This window comes from Phyllostomus discolor, chromosome 4 (genome assembly GCF_004126475.2).
Source record: "Phyllostomus discolor isolate MPI-MPIP mPhyDis1 chromosome 4, mPhyDis1.pri.v3, whole genome shotgun sequence".
Taxonomy (NCBI): domain Eukaryota; kingdom Metazoa; phylum Chordata; class Mammalia; order Chiroptera; family Phyllostomidae; genus Phyllostomus; species Phyllostomus discolor.
Genome location: NC_040906.2, coordinates 195,087,414 through 195,100,288, shown reverse-complemented (window position 1 = coordinate 195,100,288; position 12,875 = coordinate 195,087,414). Strand labels below are relative to the sequence as shown.

The following is a 12,875-nucleotide window of genomic DNA, read 5'->3' as shown; positions in this document are numbered from 1 at the left end:
AACAAAACAGAGGGTGATGCCCTGGGAGTCTAGTAAAGCCATATTTTTTTTTAAAAACGAGCAAGTGGTCTAAATGCTAATGTCACACTCCGGAGTTGGAGGAGGAAAGAACTCTCCTGAACACCCTATTCTATATAGCAGCCCTCACCTCTCTGGACCCTTTCATATCGCTTCATTTCTATAGCACTCGATGATTCTCTAATTCTTAAGTATGTGCTTGTGCGTTTCCGCAGGTGGGGTTTGTGCTGTGTGCCCTGGTAGGCACATGGGTTGTTTTTGTTTGCTCCCTCCGTCTCCAGCACTGGCAAGGGTGTCTGCACGGCACAGGCAATCTCTTTGTCATCTATTTAAATAAAATAAAAGACTCCATGCCTTTATATTTCTACCATTTCTAATTAATACTGCCTCCAATTTTTACCTATAGGCAGGGACGGAACAGATGCTCACCGGCTCTGTTTTCCACTTTCTACATTTCCCATACTCCTTTAGACGGAGTTTTAGAGAACAGCATGTGGGGACTACAGGGGTGTTGTATCCTGCCTGTAATCTCAAAACACATTCGGTGAGATGCCTCCTCACTATCTTCTGGCTTAAACCTCATGAGAAGGCCTTGGAAAAGGTACTAGCACGAGACGGAAGAAGCAAAGTGCATATCCATCACACTTTAAAGCACCAATAAGTTCCTAGTCACCCGCTGGTATGAATAAGAAATACCCTTTCTTGTTTAAGGTCACTGAGGTCTGGAGGGTGCTTGACACCCTGAAGCCAGCATTGATTACTTCCTACTTGCTATTCAGATAGTGTAGCTTGCACTGATTTCCGGCACTGACTAATAGAAAGGATGTAATTATTTTAGCAGGATTTGTATTTCTTCCTTTGTGTCTTTAATCATTTGAAAACATATACACGTTACATTACTTACAGATTATTTTTCTTTTATTTCGAATGTGATGCTTCGTTCTCTGGTTGTGCCTTCTGCCTATCTTTTGCATATGCCTGTGTTTTAGGACACTTTTATTATGAGCTCATCCTGAACAGGGTTTTATTTCCCTCCAATCCCCTTCCTCTAAGGCAATCCTGTGTTAAAAGAATATTTTTCACTGAAATATTGAATTTTCTCCTTTCAGAGATCCCAAATAAGCAAGCCATCTAGGAGCCCATAGGTGCTTTAAAATCAGATCTCAAACCTATTTAAGTCTCAACCCAAGAGTTTCCATTTCTCAAGAAAGGGTTTGTTTTTTTTTTGTTTTTTTTTTTTTTGTTTTTTTTCAGCCAGACATCAGGTGGAGAAAAGCTAGCTTTCTTATCATCTTTCTGTGTTTGGGTGTTTTTTTTTTTCTCTCATTCGTCTTTTTAAAGAGAATTAAGCTCGTGGAAAGCCATGCCTGTATCTAAGGCCAGGGCACGCCCTCTGCTCGTCTGTGCTCAAAACCTTTATCAAAAGCATTAAAAAAAAACTCCGCTTTATAAGACCGATAAGCCTTCCCCAGTGAAGCAGCAGCTTCGGCTCAGAGCCGTGACATTCTGACCTGAGCTCCCTCCTCATTTCTGCATTCTGGAGATTTTTTTTCTTTATGTAGGCATTACTAGGTATTGTTATGTTTAAAAAAATCTTAATCCACCTTCTTGGTGGAGAAGAAAGTCTGAGAATATGTATATTGCAAAGGACTGTTCCTAAGTAGCATGTAAGAAAATATATCTAAATAATGACTGGAATAGTTTTGAGGGGAAAAGGGGAACTTTTCGGCCCTGGCTGGCGTAGCTCAGTGGATTGAGTGCAGGCTGTGAACCAAAGTGTCCCAGGTTGGATTCCCAGCCAGGGTACATGCCTGGGTTGCAGGCCATAACCCCCAGCAACCGCACATTGATGTTTCTCTCTCTGTCTCTCTCTCTCTCTCCCCCCCCCCACCTCTCTTCCCTCCTTAAAAATAAATAAATAAAATTTTTTTAAAAAAGGGGGGGATTTCTTCCTAATGCCAATAGAAAAATCAAGGCAGAACAGCACATTGTGGTGTCTCTGTTTTATTGAGTGCTGGTGTGACAGATAAAAAGAAATTGGTGATTTTGTATCCATCCAAACTGTGATGAGATTACTTCATTTAGAAAGCTCAAATTAAAGCTATTTTAAGAACAGGAAGATCTAATTCCTTTAAAAATAAAGACCCTGCTGAGATTATATTTTCCTTTCCTCTTCATTCTGTCAAGTGTAAGTAAATGATCTGGCTCCCTCCCTTAAGCTGTTAAGCTTTATAATTAATTGGCCTACTTTCCTTTTAACATGTCAAGTTTGTTTTCATTTGTATTGAAAATCACTGAAAAAGACTCCCATTACAAGACAGGATAGGAAGACTCAGGAAAATTCCTTGGCAGGTGGACTGGGGAACCTGAGACACGTAACGATTCATCTGGCCTCATCCAGCACCCTGACTCACCTGCCTCCTTCTCCCTTGCAGGACCACTTTCTTAAGCATTAAGCCCTCAGGACAATGAGGTTCTGATCAGCATCAAACAGTCTTAACAGCATCAAACAGAACAAAGCCTCAGGTCTGTTCACCATAGAGACAGAGTTTTGATCAAACTAGAGATAACATGCAGTTGTGTTTCAGGCCCAGAAAAGCAGCAGAACCAGAGGAAGTGATACCATTGCTGGCATCAGGACAAAATGCAATGATGTAGTGACCAATGGCCCCCTACCCTAGTACCAATCAATCAGTAGAGACCATGACCCTGACCTTATCCTCTCATTTTGATGAGTCAGCATATTAAAGAAGACATCTGGAAAGCTGATGAATATCCCTTTGAGATCCTCCCCTAAGATCTCCTTTAAGATTCCTGCCTTTACAAACCCATTGCACACTCTGTCTCTAGAGCACACCCACCCCTTTCTTCAGGTGTGTATCTTTGCTTTCTTTCTCCTAAACTCTAAGATTCCCCACAAGACTTACAACCAGGAAAGCAGCAGGTAGCAGCAGCTTGTCCCCAGCTAACCCTCTGAACCTATCCTCAGGGGTCCTTCTTTTGCCTCTGTAACTGTCTCCTGAGTCCATACTTCTTCTGCCTCTGACTTTCTTTCTAAAAGGCCAAGGCAGCTCCCTGAGCAGTTAGCTTGTGCTTGTGTATACTTTCTCTTTGCATGCTAAATACACTTCCTCTTGTACTAGAGTTCTTGGCTCTGAATTCTTTCTGGGCTAAACTCAAGAACAAAGGGCTGACAACACTGGTAACAATCAGAGGTATCTTGTATCAGACCAATAGCTCACTATTGTGCTCTACACACAATAAATACAATGGTCAAATAAGCTCAATATCATATATACTGTGAACTTCAAATGAACTTGTACAAGTGTTGGAACTCTCAGTGCAGTGTGCCTTTGAAGTTCACTGCCAGAGTGTACATACTGCCCTGATATAGTCAGGATCCTTTAAGTATTTGAATCATACTGTTCCTGGTCTCGTTAATTCTGAGAACAAGATAATCTTTAAATACAAACTATAAAATTTCAGTTATAAAATTTATAAGTCATAAGGATGTAACATGCATCAAGTTGACTATAGTTAATAATACTGTATTATAATTTGAAAGTTGCTAGGAGAGTAGATCTTAAAAGTTCTCATCACAAGAAAAATTTGTAACTATTGATGATGATGTATGTTGACTACTTATTACGGTGATTATTCCACCATATACACAAATATCAAATCATTATGTTGTACACCTGAAACTAAGGAAGGTCAATGTCTAATTATAGAAAGAACCTGTGGTTGTGAACTGGGGGCTAGGAGAGTGAATGAAATCCAGAAGTAGGTACTAAGAATGGGATTGGAGTAGTGGCAGTCCAAGATTAAAAGTCTGGAATTCTATTTTGGAAAGAAAACTGAATTTAACCTGTAAATGTCAGGACACCAGAGTCGGCTTTGTGAGTGAGCAAGTGACCGGAGTTACTCACGAGCGCCTAGCTCCGGACTAAGGCTGTGGCATAACAGGAAATGCACCGCTTCCTGTGATTCTACGAGGAAATAGCCTGGCCAAAAAAGAAAAAATGGGGCCAGGGGGTGCCCTCTTCCACTATGGGTGTGCCATCAGGAATAGCACTTCCCACGTGGAAGAAAAGGCTCCAGCTTCCCAGTGTTAGGACTTGGGTGGGGGCAAAGGTCACATAAGATGCAGCCACTATTCAGAAAGTCCTTGCTCTGGTATTGGGACAAAGTGCCAGAGGCTTTTATGGGTCCCTTAACTATTTAACTGAATCATGGACAGGTCCTGGGGTTCTCAAAGAGAAGTCAGAGTTCAAAGAAGAGAGACATTCTCCAGGGAGTTCGAAAAAGCAGCTGTTTGCCAACTGATACAGAAGTCTTTTGAGCCCTGGCTGGCGTAGCTCAGTGGATTGAGCGCGGGCTGCAAACCAAAGTGTCACAGGTTCGATTCCCAGTCAGACCACATGCCTGGCTTGCAGGCCATGGCCCCCAGCAACCACACATTGATGTTTCTCTCTCTCTTTCTCTCTCTCTCTTTATCCCTCCCTTCCCTCTCTAAAAAATAAATTTTGAAAAAAAGAAGTCTTTTGGTACTGCAACAACCATCCTGCCCTTTCAGTGGTGTATCCCAGCTGAATATCAGCGATTGGTAAGGAGCGAGTCATCCTGGAAAGCCACCCAAACACAGGGCAGAGAACAGTGCGCCTGGGCTCTAAATATCTATGAAATTTCAACAGAAAAAAAAACTGACGTTACAAAGCAAAAGAATACAGAAAACCATGAGAAAGTCAATAAATACATCAAAAAGAAGGAAAGAAATCACTCCCCAAGGCAAAAGAAATGCTGTGGCCAACTTAAAAGGTACTTAAAATGAATATGTTTCAAATTACTTAAAAGATAAAGGAGAGAAGGGTTTTGCTTTGTAATAAGAACAGAAAGATGTGAAGAAAACAAAGAAAAAATAGGACCAATATGAATAAAGAGACATTGGGAAGTTTTAGTGATAAAATGTTCAGAATTGGAAAGACCAAAGAAAACTGAAAAGAGGACTGGTGACTTAGAAGGTAGAATTTTTAAAATCAAGTGCTTGTTTTGGTAGATGGAAAATGTAAAATAGACAAGTGAATGGATTGAAAAACTCCAGTGTATGCCTTACATATTCTTTTAATTAGATTATTTTCACTGCGAGAATATTAAAATTTCAATAAAACGAGGCTCTGAAGTTTTGGCATTGTTTTCCTCAAGTGTGCTGTTCAGGGTAAGGACACAATTTTATTCATGGTGGGAGGCAGCTTATTTATGCAATGTGCATCCAGCATGCCTTCTTAAGTAGTGTCAGCTAATACCCTGGAGTAATGAAAGCATGAATAGAATTACACCATTGATTTAATTTGGGTAATAGCCATTCTGAGCCACACTCATCAGAAATATTAAATATGTAAGGATATAAACTACAATCTTAAAAAAATTAAAAAATTAGAAATTGTTAGAGCTGGACTTTAATGTCGACCATTTATTCTCTTGGTTTCGTTAGTATTATTTAATCGGGCATTTACCTTTAAAAGTTCAACATCACATTTTCAATATATTGTGTTGGTGTAAACACAAAGACCAATAAGACTCAGTTCCTATTCTCAAATAGCGAAATTAATAGGAATAAATACATACAACAACAAAGAGTGTGAAGGCAAAAGTGAAAGAGTTTGAACGACGTTATACATAAAGTGCTTTATCAGCACAGACGAGGCACACACATTTCTTCCAGCTTTGAAAATCAAAGGGTGGCTTTATGGAAAAGGAGGTCTGAAAATACAGACAGAATTGGGGGTTGGGTGAGAGGAAGAGTTGGGATGGGAAGAGCTACCAAGGCAGAAAAGTCGAGAATGCAAGTAGTATGGAAGTGGTAGGTTGGGAGCTGAGGTTGGCTGGGGCCCAGACAGTTAATTTTCTCTCTCCCCCTTCTTCTTCTTCTTTTTTTTCAAAGCAAGAATCATGTATTAAGAAATTATTAAAAGTATTATATATAAAGTAATTTGGATAGGAAAAACCCTTGATCGAAGGCAAGAGAATTAGAAGGTTTTCTCAGTGGTTCTACCTGGAATTAATAAAGGCCCAAACTAGAGGATGGCAAGGGAGACAATGAATGCTGGGCCAGGGTAGAGAAGCAATTCGAAGGGGAAATTGAAAGAGCACAGAAACCAATGGGAAAGAATGAGCAGACGGGAGGGGAGGTCAAAGACAACTGCCCTTTAGACTTGAGGTGTCGGGGAAGTGCTAGTAAAAATTCTCTAAAATGAACTCGGGAAACACAGAGGTGGGCAAAATCAGGTTTACCGTTGTAATACAATAGGTAATAGATAATAATACAAGAATAAACTTGTGTTTCACGTACTCACAACTATAAACCTACTTTCACTTGCCCCAGAATATACATTTGAGAGAGAAAATGATGACCTTCATTCTGGACGTATTTAATTTGGAGTAGATGAGCACATCCAGGTGAACCTGAGCTCACTTGCATGACAAGAACCACAGACGCTAACTTAGTCACCTTAATCGGGGATGGCTGTTTCAGACCATCAAATGAGAGAAGAGGGCAAACAAAGGAAGACTGCTGGAGAATGACTGAAGTTGGGGGAGTGGAAGACAGAAGCAAAACGGGCAGAGAGAGAGAGGAAGGAGGACTCCAGGAAAGGACAAGCAAGGATCGATCTGGCTCCAGTGGCACCTGTTTCCTTGGAGGCAGCTGAACCCTCTTGAGAGACCGAAAGGAGCAAACAAACTACAGCGCCTTCTGCTGCTCTGGGCCCTTGTAGGAAGCTGCCAGGATCTTCAGCTTCTGCCACTTCCCAGGGCATGACTCCTCCAGCGGCAAAGCTGATATTTATGAAGAGGACGCAGAACACATGATATACAAAAACACGCGTATCCGTGGTGATTTTAACCAAACTCCATGAAAGCAACAACAGGTCTGCAGGACCTGGAGGCTAATACCTGCACAGGTTCCAATTAGCCACTTTTTTCTTTTTTCTTTTGCTCAGCTCCAAGCTATTTTCCTCACAAGCTTATTCTTTGCCTATGGTGAAACCAGTCCTGAATTCCCCCTAGACTTTGATCCAAAGTGGAGCAAACATGGTTTTGCCTCTAATTCCTAATTAATTTCGTTATAATAGTATGCGGAAAGGGCTCTGTTGGCAGTGTGTGCAGTGCAGCCTTCACTTTTGAACTTGACCTTACGTGGTTAAAGTTTCATTGTGCTTTTGACTCATACCTGAGGCAAAAGCAGGCAAAACATTCACAATTCTTCCTGCTTTCTCTCCCTTTGCCAGTGTACCCATGAGGTTTGATAACCTGCAGCTATTTTCATTAATTGCTGACTAATCTAGATCCATCTCCTCCCCTCGGATTCAATAGATAGCTTCTCTGAATATCCTCCTAAGCAGTACTCCCCAGAAACAAATGCTGCCCTGGCTGGTGTGGCTCAGTGGATTGAGTGCCGGCTTGTGAACCATAGGGTCTCACTGGTTTGAATCCCAGTCAGGGCACATGCCTGTGTTGTAGGCCAGGCCCCCAGTCAGGGGCACATGAGAGGTAGCCACATATTGATGTTTCTCTCCCTCTCCTCCTCCCTCCCTTCCCCTCTCTCTAAAAATAAATAAACAAATATTTAAAAAAGAGAGAGAAACAAATGCTGCTGAAAGCGAAGGTGAGGAGAATGGAGCTCTGAGATGACCTGACCTCCGAGAGTGTGGGAAGCTGTGGGTGGAGGCCACGTGCCCTGGACGGAAGAGTGAGAGTGAGGAAAGGGGCGCAGAGAGGGCAGGCCGCTCTTTTGTGGGCTTTAACTGCAGTGACAAATGTAATTCTGATATTCATCAGGCCGGAAAGATGGGGTAAAGATAATTACAATGTACTTGGACTATTGCATTTTGACACCAGGAAAAAAACAAACATGCATACAAAATATAAATATTTGTTTACCTTAAGAATGTACTGTATGTTAAGTCAGCCATACAAATTAGCACTGTTGTAGCCCCAGAACCTGGAATTAAGTAGCCTGGACCAACGCTGGCAGGGAATGTTATTAAAATTTCAAAGCACCTGGTCGGACACTTCTTGTGACAATATATACATATCCTCTTTGTCAAGGGTGAAAGTGAGAGAGATTAGTAATATTTCTATTATTTCCATTTAACCTTTCACCTTATATAAATCATTAAAATCACGTCAAAGATATATTTTTAATTCATCTTGGATACAGTTTTTAATAATTTTATTTCACATTAAGTAGCACAACCAATTTATAGATTATTTAATCCCTTGATTTAAATAATCTGTCACCTAGAAATGTCCAAGAAATATTGAAGTCAATATATTTTGCAGTAATTACTGTTGATTGAGGTGATATTAATTTGTTCATCTAGAAGCATTAACAACAATGTTACTAGTATGAATTCAAAGTATGAATTTGATTATCTTTTCAGGTAATAATGAAGTACAAATTCTATGAGTTTATAAATTTAAATCTTTTCAATCTAACTTCTTTCTACTACTCTAAAAATGCTACTGAGTACATCTGGAACCATTTTACCTCCAAAACTAAACAAACTAAAACCTGGGTGATTAAGAAAAAAACACTTGACTGCCAGAGATGATTCTTAAACTATGTCAAATTTCAATGAATTATTAAACACATGCTCAGAAATTTCAAGAGAAATCTTCTGACAGCAGACTCTACTAAAACTAATGGGATACAAAAATCCTAATTAATCAGGGCTTTTTGGCTAGATTTTTGTGTTTAAAAATTGTGACATTGATGCAGCGTCCTGACCCAGGCCGAGTGTCGCCCTGCCTTGGGAGGGTGACCAGCAGGGCCTCCTCCCTCTGGCCCTCAGTCTCTCTGGTTCTGAGTCCGGGCTTCATGGCCGAGCTGCCACTCCAGGTCTCCAGTTCAACTCAGCTAAATCACACACACATGTTATTCAACACACACTGTGCCAGGCCCTGAAGGGAACGCAAGAATACATAAGGCAGGGCATTTAGAACAGTGTAATTGAATTTTATCTACACTTTTTTGTTTCTTGTTTTTGCAGGCACGGTGGCATCACCAGCTGGACAGCATTGCACCTTTTGCCACGCCGACTGAAGATCAGGAATTTGGTTTTTGTAGGCTTTGACCACAATCACCGTACAGACCTGCTCCGCACCCATTTGCCTCCCCCTTTAAAAATATTCCTCACTGCCATCGAGAGCCCCCAGAACTAGGTGTCCCCCATTATCTCAGGTGACCACCTAGTTCTTGCTAACCTGATCCTTAATCCAGCATGAGCTCCATGCCGATGGTTTTCAAATTATGCCTCATAAGTCATCATTTCGATATTTAAAACAATCTGTGTTTCTCCATGACATGTAGTTCAAAGTTTTACATATTTAAATACAAAATCCCTTCACTTACTATGGACCCAGTGTTGGTAAACAAAAAAAATTTTGATAAAAGTCACAAAGGTCTGAGGAAAAAAGCAGAGAAGAGAAGACAGAACATGTTGGGTTCAGGGTGATTTTAATTACATGGCCCTTCATTTAAGGAAGAGAAAGTTGAATGTCAAAATGGAAAAATGACATGTTCAGTATCACAGCATTGGTGTCAGAGTGAAGCCTGTAAGAGAGACTTTATTCTTCCTGATACAGAGAAACAGAGAACAAGTAGAAACATGATACTCTGATGTGAAAAAAAAACCCTCAGTTACCTGGCACAATTTTTCTTGGGGATTCAAAGTCATGGTTACTAACAAATTTGGTCACAACTGGACATAGGAGATTCTGCTTTCTTGGTTGTAACATCTCAGTTTTTCGACTCCTCCAACAGTGAATCAGATAGGAAAGGGAGGGAGAACTAGTCCTGAATCAAATTCAGAAGGCATGAAAACCAAGCTGGGAAACTAAACTCATTTAATAAACCAATAGTGACTGGTTATGAGGTGCTATCCGCCACGCTAGGCAGAAGCCAGACATGGTCCCTGTCCCCATCCTGACACACAATTTTAGGGAATAAAGGCTATAAGCCACAGAGGCCTCTGTAGGAGAATAAGATTCTATGGGATGGCCATTTTCAAGGTCCTGAAGACTTCTTCCTTTCATCTCCAGAAATATGCATGCAGGAAGTGTATCTAGCACCATTTTGGATAGAGTTAGTTGGATGGATAACCACAAGGTGCTGTAAAATGGCAAATAAAAACTTACTCTGTGTCCCCACTATATTTAAATGACAATTACAGTGGAGCCTTGCTAGACTTTGATCCCTAGGCCCCATGCTGGGGTGACACTTTATTTACCTTTCACCTGTGACTTAGAGGATAAACTTGATTTACGATAATTTGACAACCTATCATATAATGCTACATCAAATCTAACGATTTGATGATTAATGATCAATAGATTGTTTCTAGCAAAGCCTAGGTTTTGTATAACTATTTGCCCTTACTGTTCCTTTTAGACACACACACACACACACACACACACACACACACACATAATTAAACAGATATTTCCTGGAAAAGAAATAACATTATCATCCAAAAAGAAATAGGAAGGACAGGCAAGGAAACAGTTAGCCTCTTACAGGCAGAGAATGATCAACCTTCAGAGGACCAGGCCAGACCACATACTCTGTTATATGGCACCTGGTTTGCTTAGCTTCTTATAGGAGTTAACAGTCTCATCTCTTTCAGGATAAAAACTGTTTAAATAAAGTCAAAGATTTTCCCCAAGTTCCTTAAGAGTTATAAGTCTTCAATGTGCATTGATTTATAAACATCATTACTGTTTTTAGGGTATTAAATTTTTTTTACAATCATGTTATAATCTCTTATTTAATCACTGTCATTCATTCATTAACTAAACATTTTGAGTGTTTACTATGTATGATCCAGGAATCACTTGAGGTACTAAAGATTCAATACTTTAGAAAAAGAAAAATCTCTGCCTTCATGGAATTTACCGTCTGACATAAATACACAAAATTTTTAAAAAGGGAAACCTATAGCATGTTAAATGAGCCAAAATTTAATGAAGAAAAATAAAGCAGCAAAGAAAACAAGGAGTTTTTTAGTTTTGGCAGGAAAGTGGGGGTTGTGACTTTAAACCAATTGGCCAAAGAAACTGACATGAGAGAAAAATGGCATTTAGGTAAACACCTAACCATGGAAGTGAGGGAGAAAACCTCACAGACATCCAGGGGGAAGAGCTTTTCAGCAGAAGAAACAGCAAGTACAAAGGCCCTGAGGCAGGCACTAGCCCCCCGTGTCCCAGGGAGTGAAGAGGAGGCCAGCATGTGAACGAGGGCAATGGAAAGTTAGACGAGTGATAGGAGCGATGTACGAGTTAGAAGAGTAATCAAACTAAATCGATGGGTTCTCAGCCAGGGAGCTGGAAGTCTGCTTGTGAGAGAGGGCAGCACTAGGAACTAGAGAATCAGGAACAGCGGGTGTGCAGGTGAGCGTGGAGCAGGAGTTCACGGAGGGAGGAATGCTGGGGTTCAGAACAGAAGTCCAACATGCGATTTTTTAGGCAAGGAGGGAGATGAAGAAGTAGGCATCTGAGATGTGAGAATCCAGTTAAGAAGATCGTACTGACTGCCTCCTGCACCCCCCACAAACACAGCCAGGAGGACGTGAGTGGCCCCTCTGAGGCAGGTTTGGCAGCTGGCACTCTCTCATAGCTGGAATAAATATTAGCGATTTTGTTGAGTTCAAATGATAGGCCGAAGTCTGTGCTATTAGTGACTGGGTATTTCTAAGGGGGGAAAAAGACCAAAAGAAAAAATAATAATAAGGAACTACATACACAGACATCTCAGGATAGAGGCATATATAGTCTATGATCTTGGCTCTGTATAATTTCTTGGAGTAAACAGTAACATGAACTACATATTTATATAGTTTTAACTTTTTTAACCCATTTTACGTCTGCTGTCATCCGATTAAAGGTCCTTAGATGTTGCATTGGGGCAGATCCAAACTAGGGAATCACCTTTTAAAGTAAAAGATTCATTCCCTCCCTTCCTTCCCCCACCCCTTCTGAAACCTTTCCGAACGTGGGAGTGACCCTTGGAGGGGGGGAGGGGCGGGCAGGACCGGTACAGTTGGGAGTCAGAAGCGCAGCCCAGCTGGCGCAGCAGCGAAACTAGGGGCTCTGGGGAGGAGGTGGGTGGAAGCCGGCATGGGGGAGGAATGGACTCAAGAGTCTCCCGTCTGAGTTCCCACCGAAGATAAAGAAGCTGCGAGGAGGCCAGTAAACTCCCGCGCTGGCAGTTTGCTACAGGGGGGAGCTACAGGGGAGGGGGCTAGTGGAAGGCCAAGGGGTTGGGCTAGGGGTGGGCTGGGCCGGCAGCGGTCCCTTACTCTTTAGATTTATCCGAGCTGTGTGCCGAGTTGATACGATGCACCTCTTTCTTCTTAGTTTGTTTGGAGGTCATGGTAAAGGCGACCCAGTCTGGGCTCCCCTGGGACTGGGAAAAGTGTCCCGGACCCAGGCTCCGCGACCGCGTCCGCCGTTGCCAGGAGACCGCAGCGCGCGCGCGTCTGGCGTACTACAGGGCGGCTCCGAGACCGTGAGAGTCAAGGGTCCCCCCCCACCGCTTGGGTGTCTGCGGAGGAATCCGGGCTTGACAGTAGGATTGATGGGCAGCTCCGATAAATCGGAGTTCGACCGGGTCTACGCTGCCCGACTCTGATCTTTGGAACCGTGGACATATATGTATGGACTCTCTCTCGGATTTTCAGCTATTTAAAGACGAATGTTATGCGAGGCTCCCTCTACCCAGGTCTTCTCACCGCTGCACAAGTCTCTTCCGTAGTAACTGAAGACACATCACGGGAACACTGAGTTTGCCAATGGTTTGA

General features: G+C 41.9%; 1 protein-coding gene across 4 annotated transcripts in view; it reads right to left on the bottom strand.

Annotated features, from left to right (window-relative positions):
- The window catches only part of ADGB (androglobin), a 121,445-nt gene extending 108,923 nt beyond the window's left edge, over positions 1 to 12,522 (bottom strand). For all 4 annotated transcript variants that reach the window (XM_036024854.1, XM_036024856.1, XM_036024855.1 and 1 more), the window contains exon 1: positions 12,375 to 12,522. In XM_036024854.1, coding sequence (XP_035880747.1) covers positions 12,375 to 12,448 — 74 coding nt within the window. In that variant the 5' untranslated portion in view covers positions 12,449 to 12,522. The remainder of the gene's footprint in view (positions 1 to 12,374) is intronic.
- Positions 12,523 to 12,875: the final 353 nt, after the last annotated feature.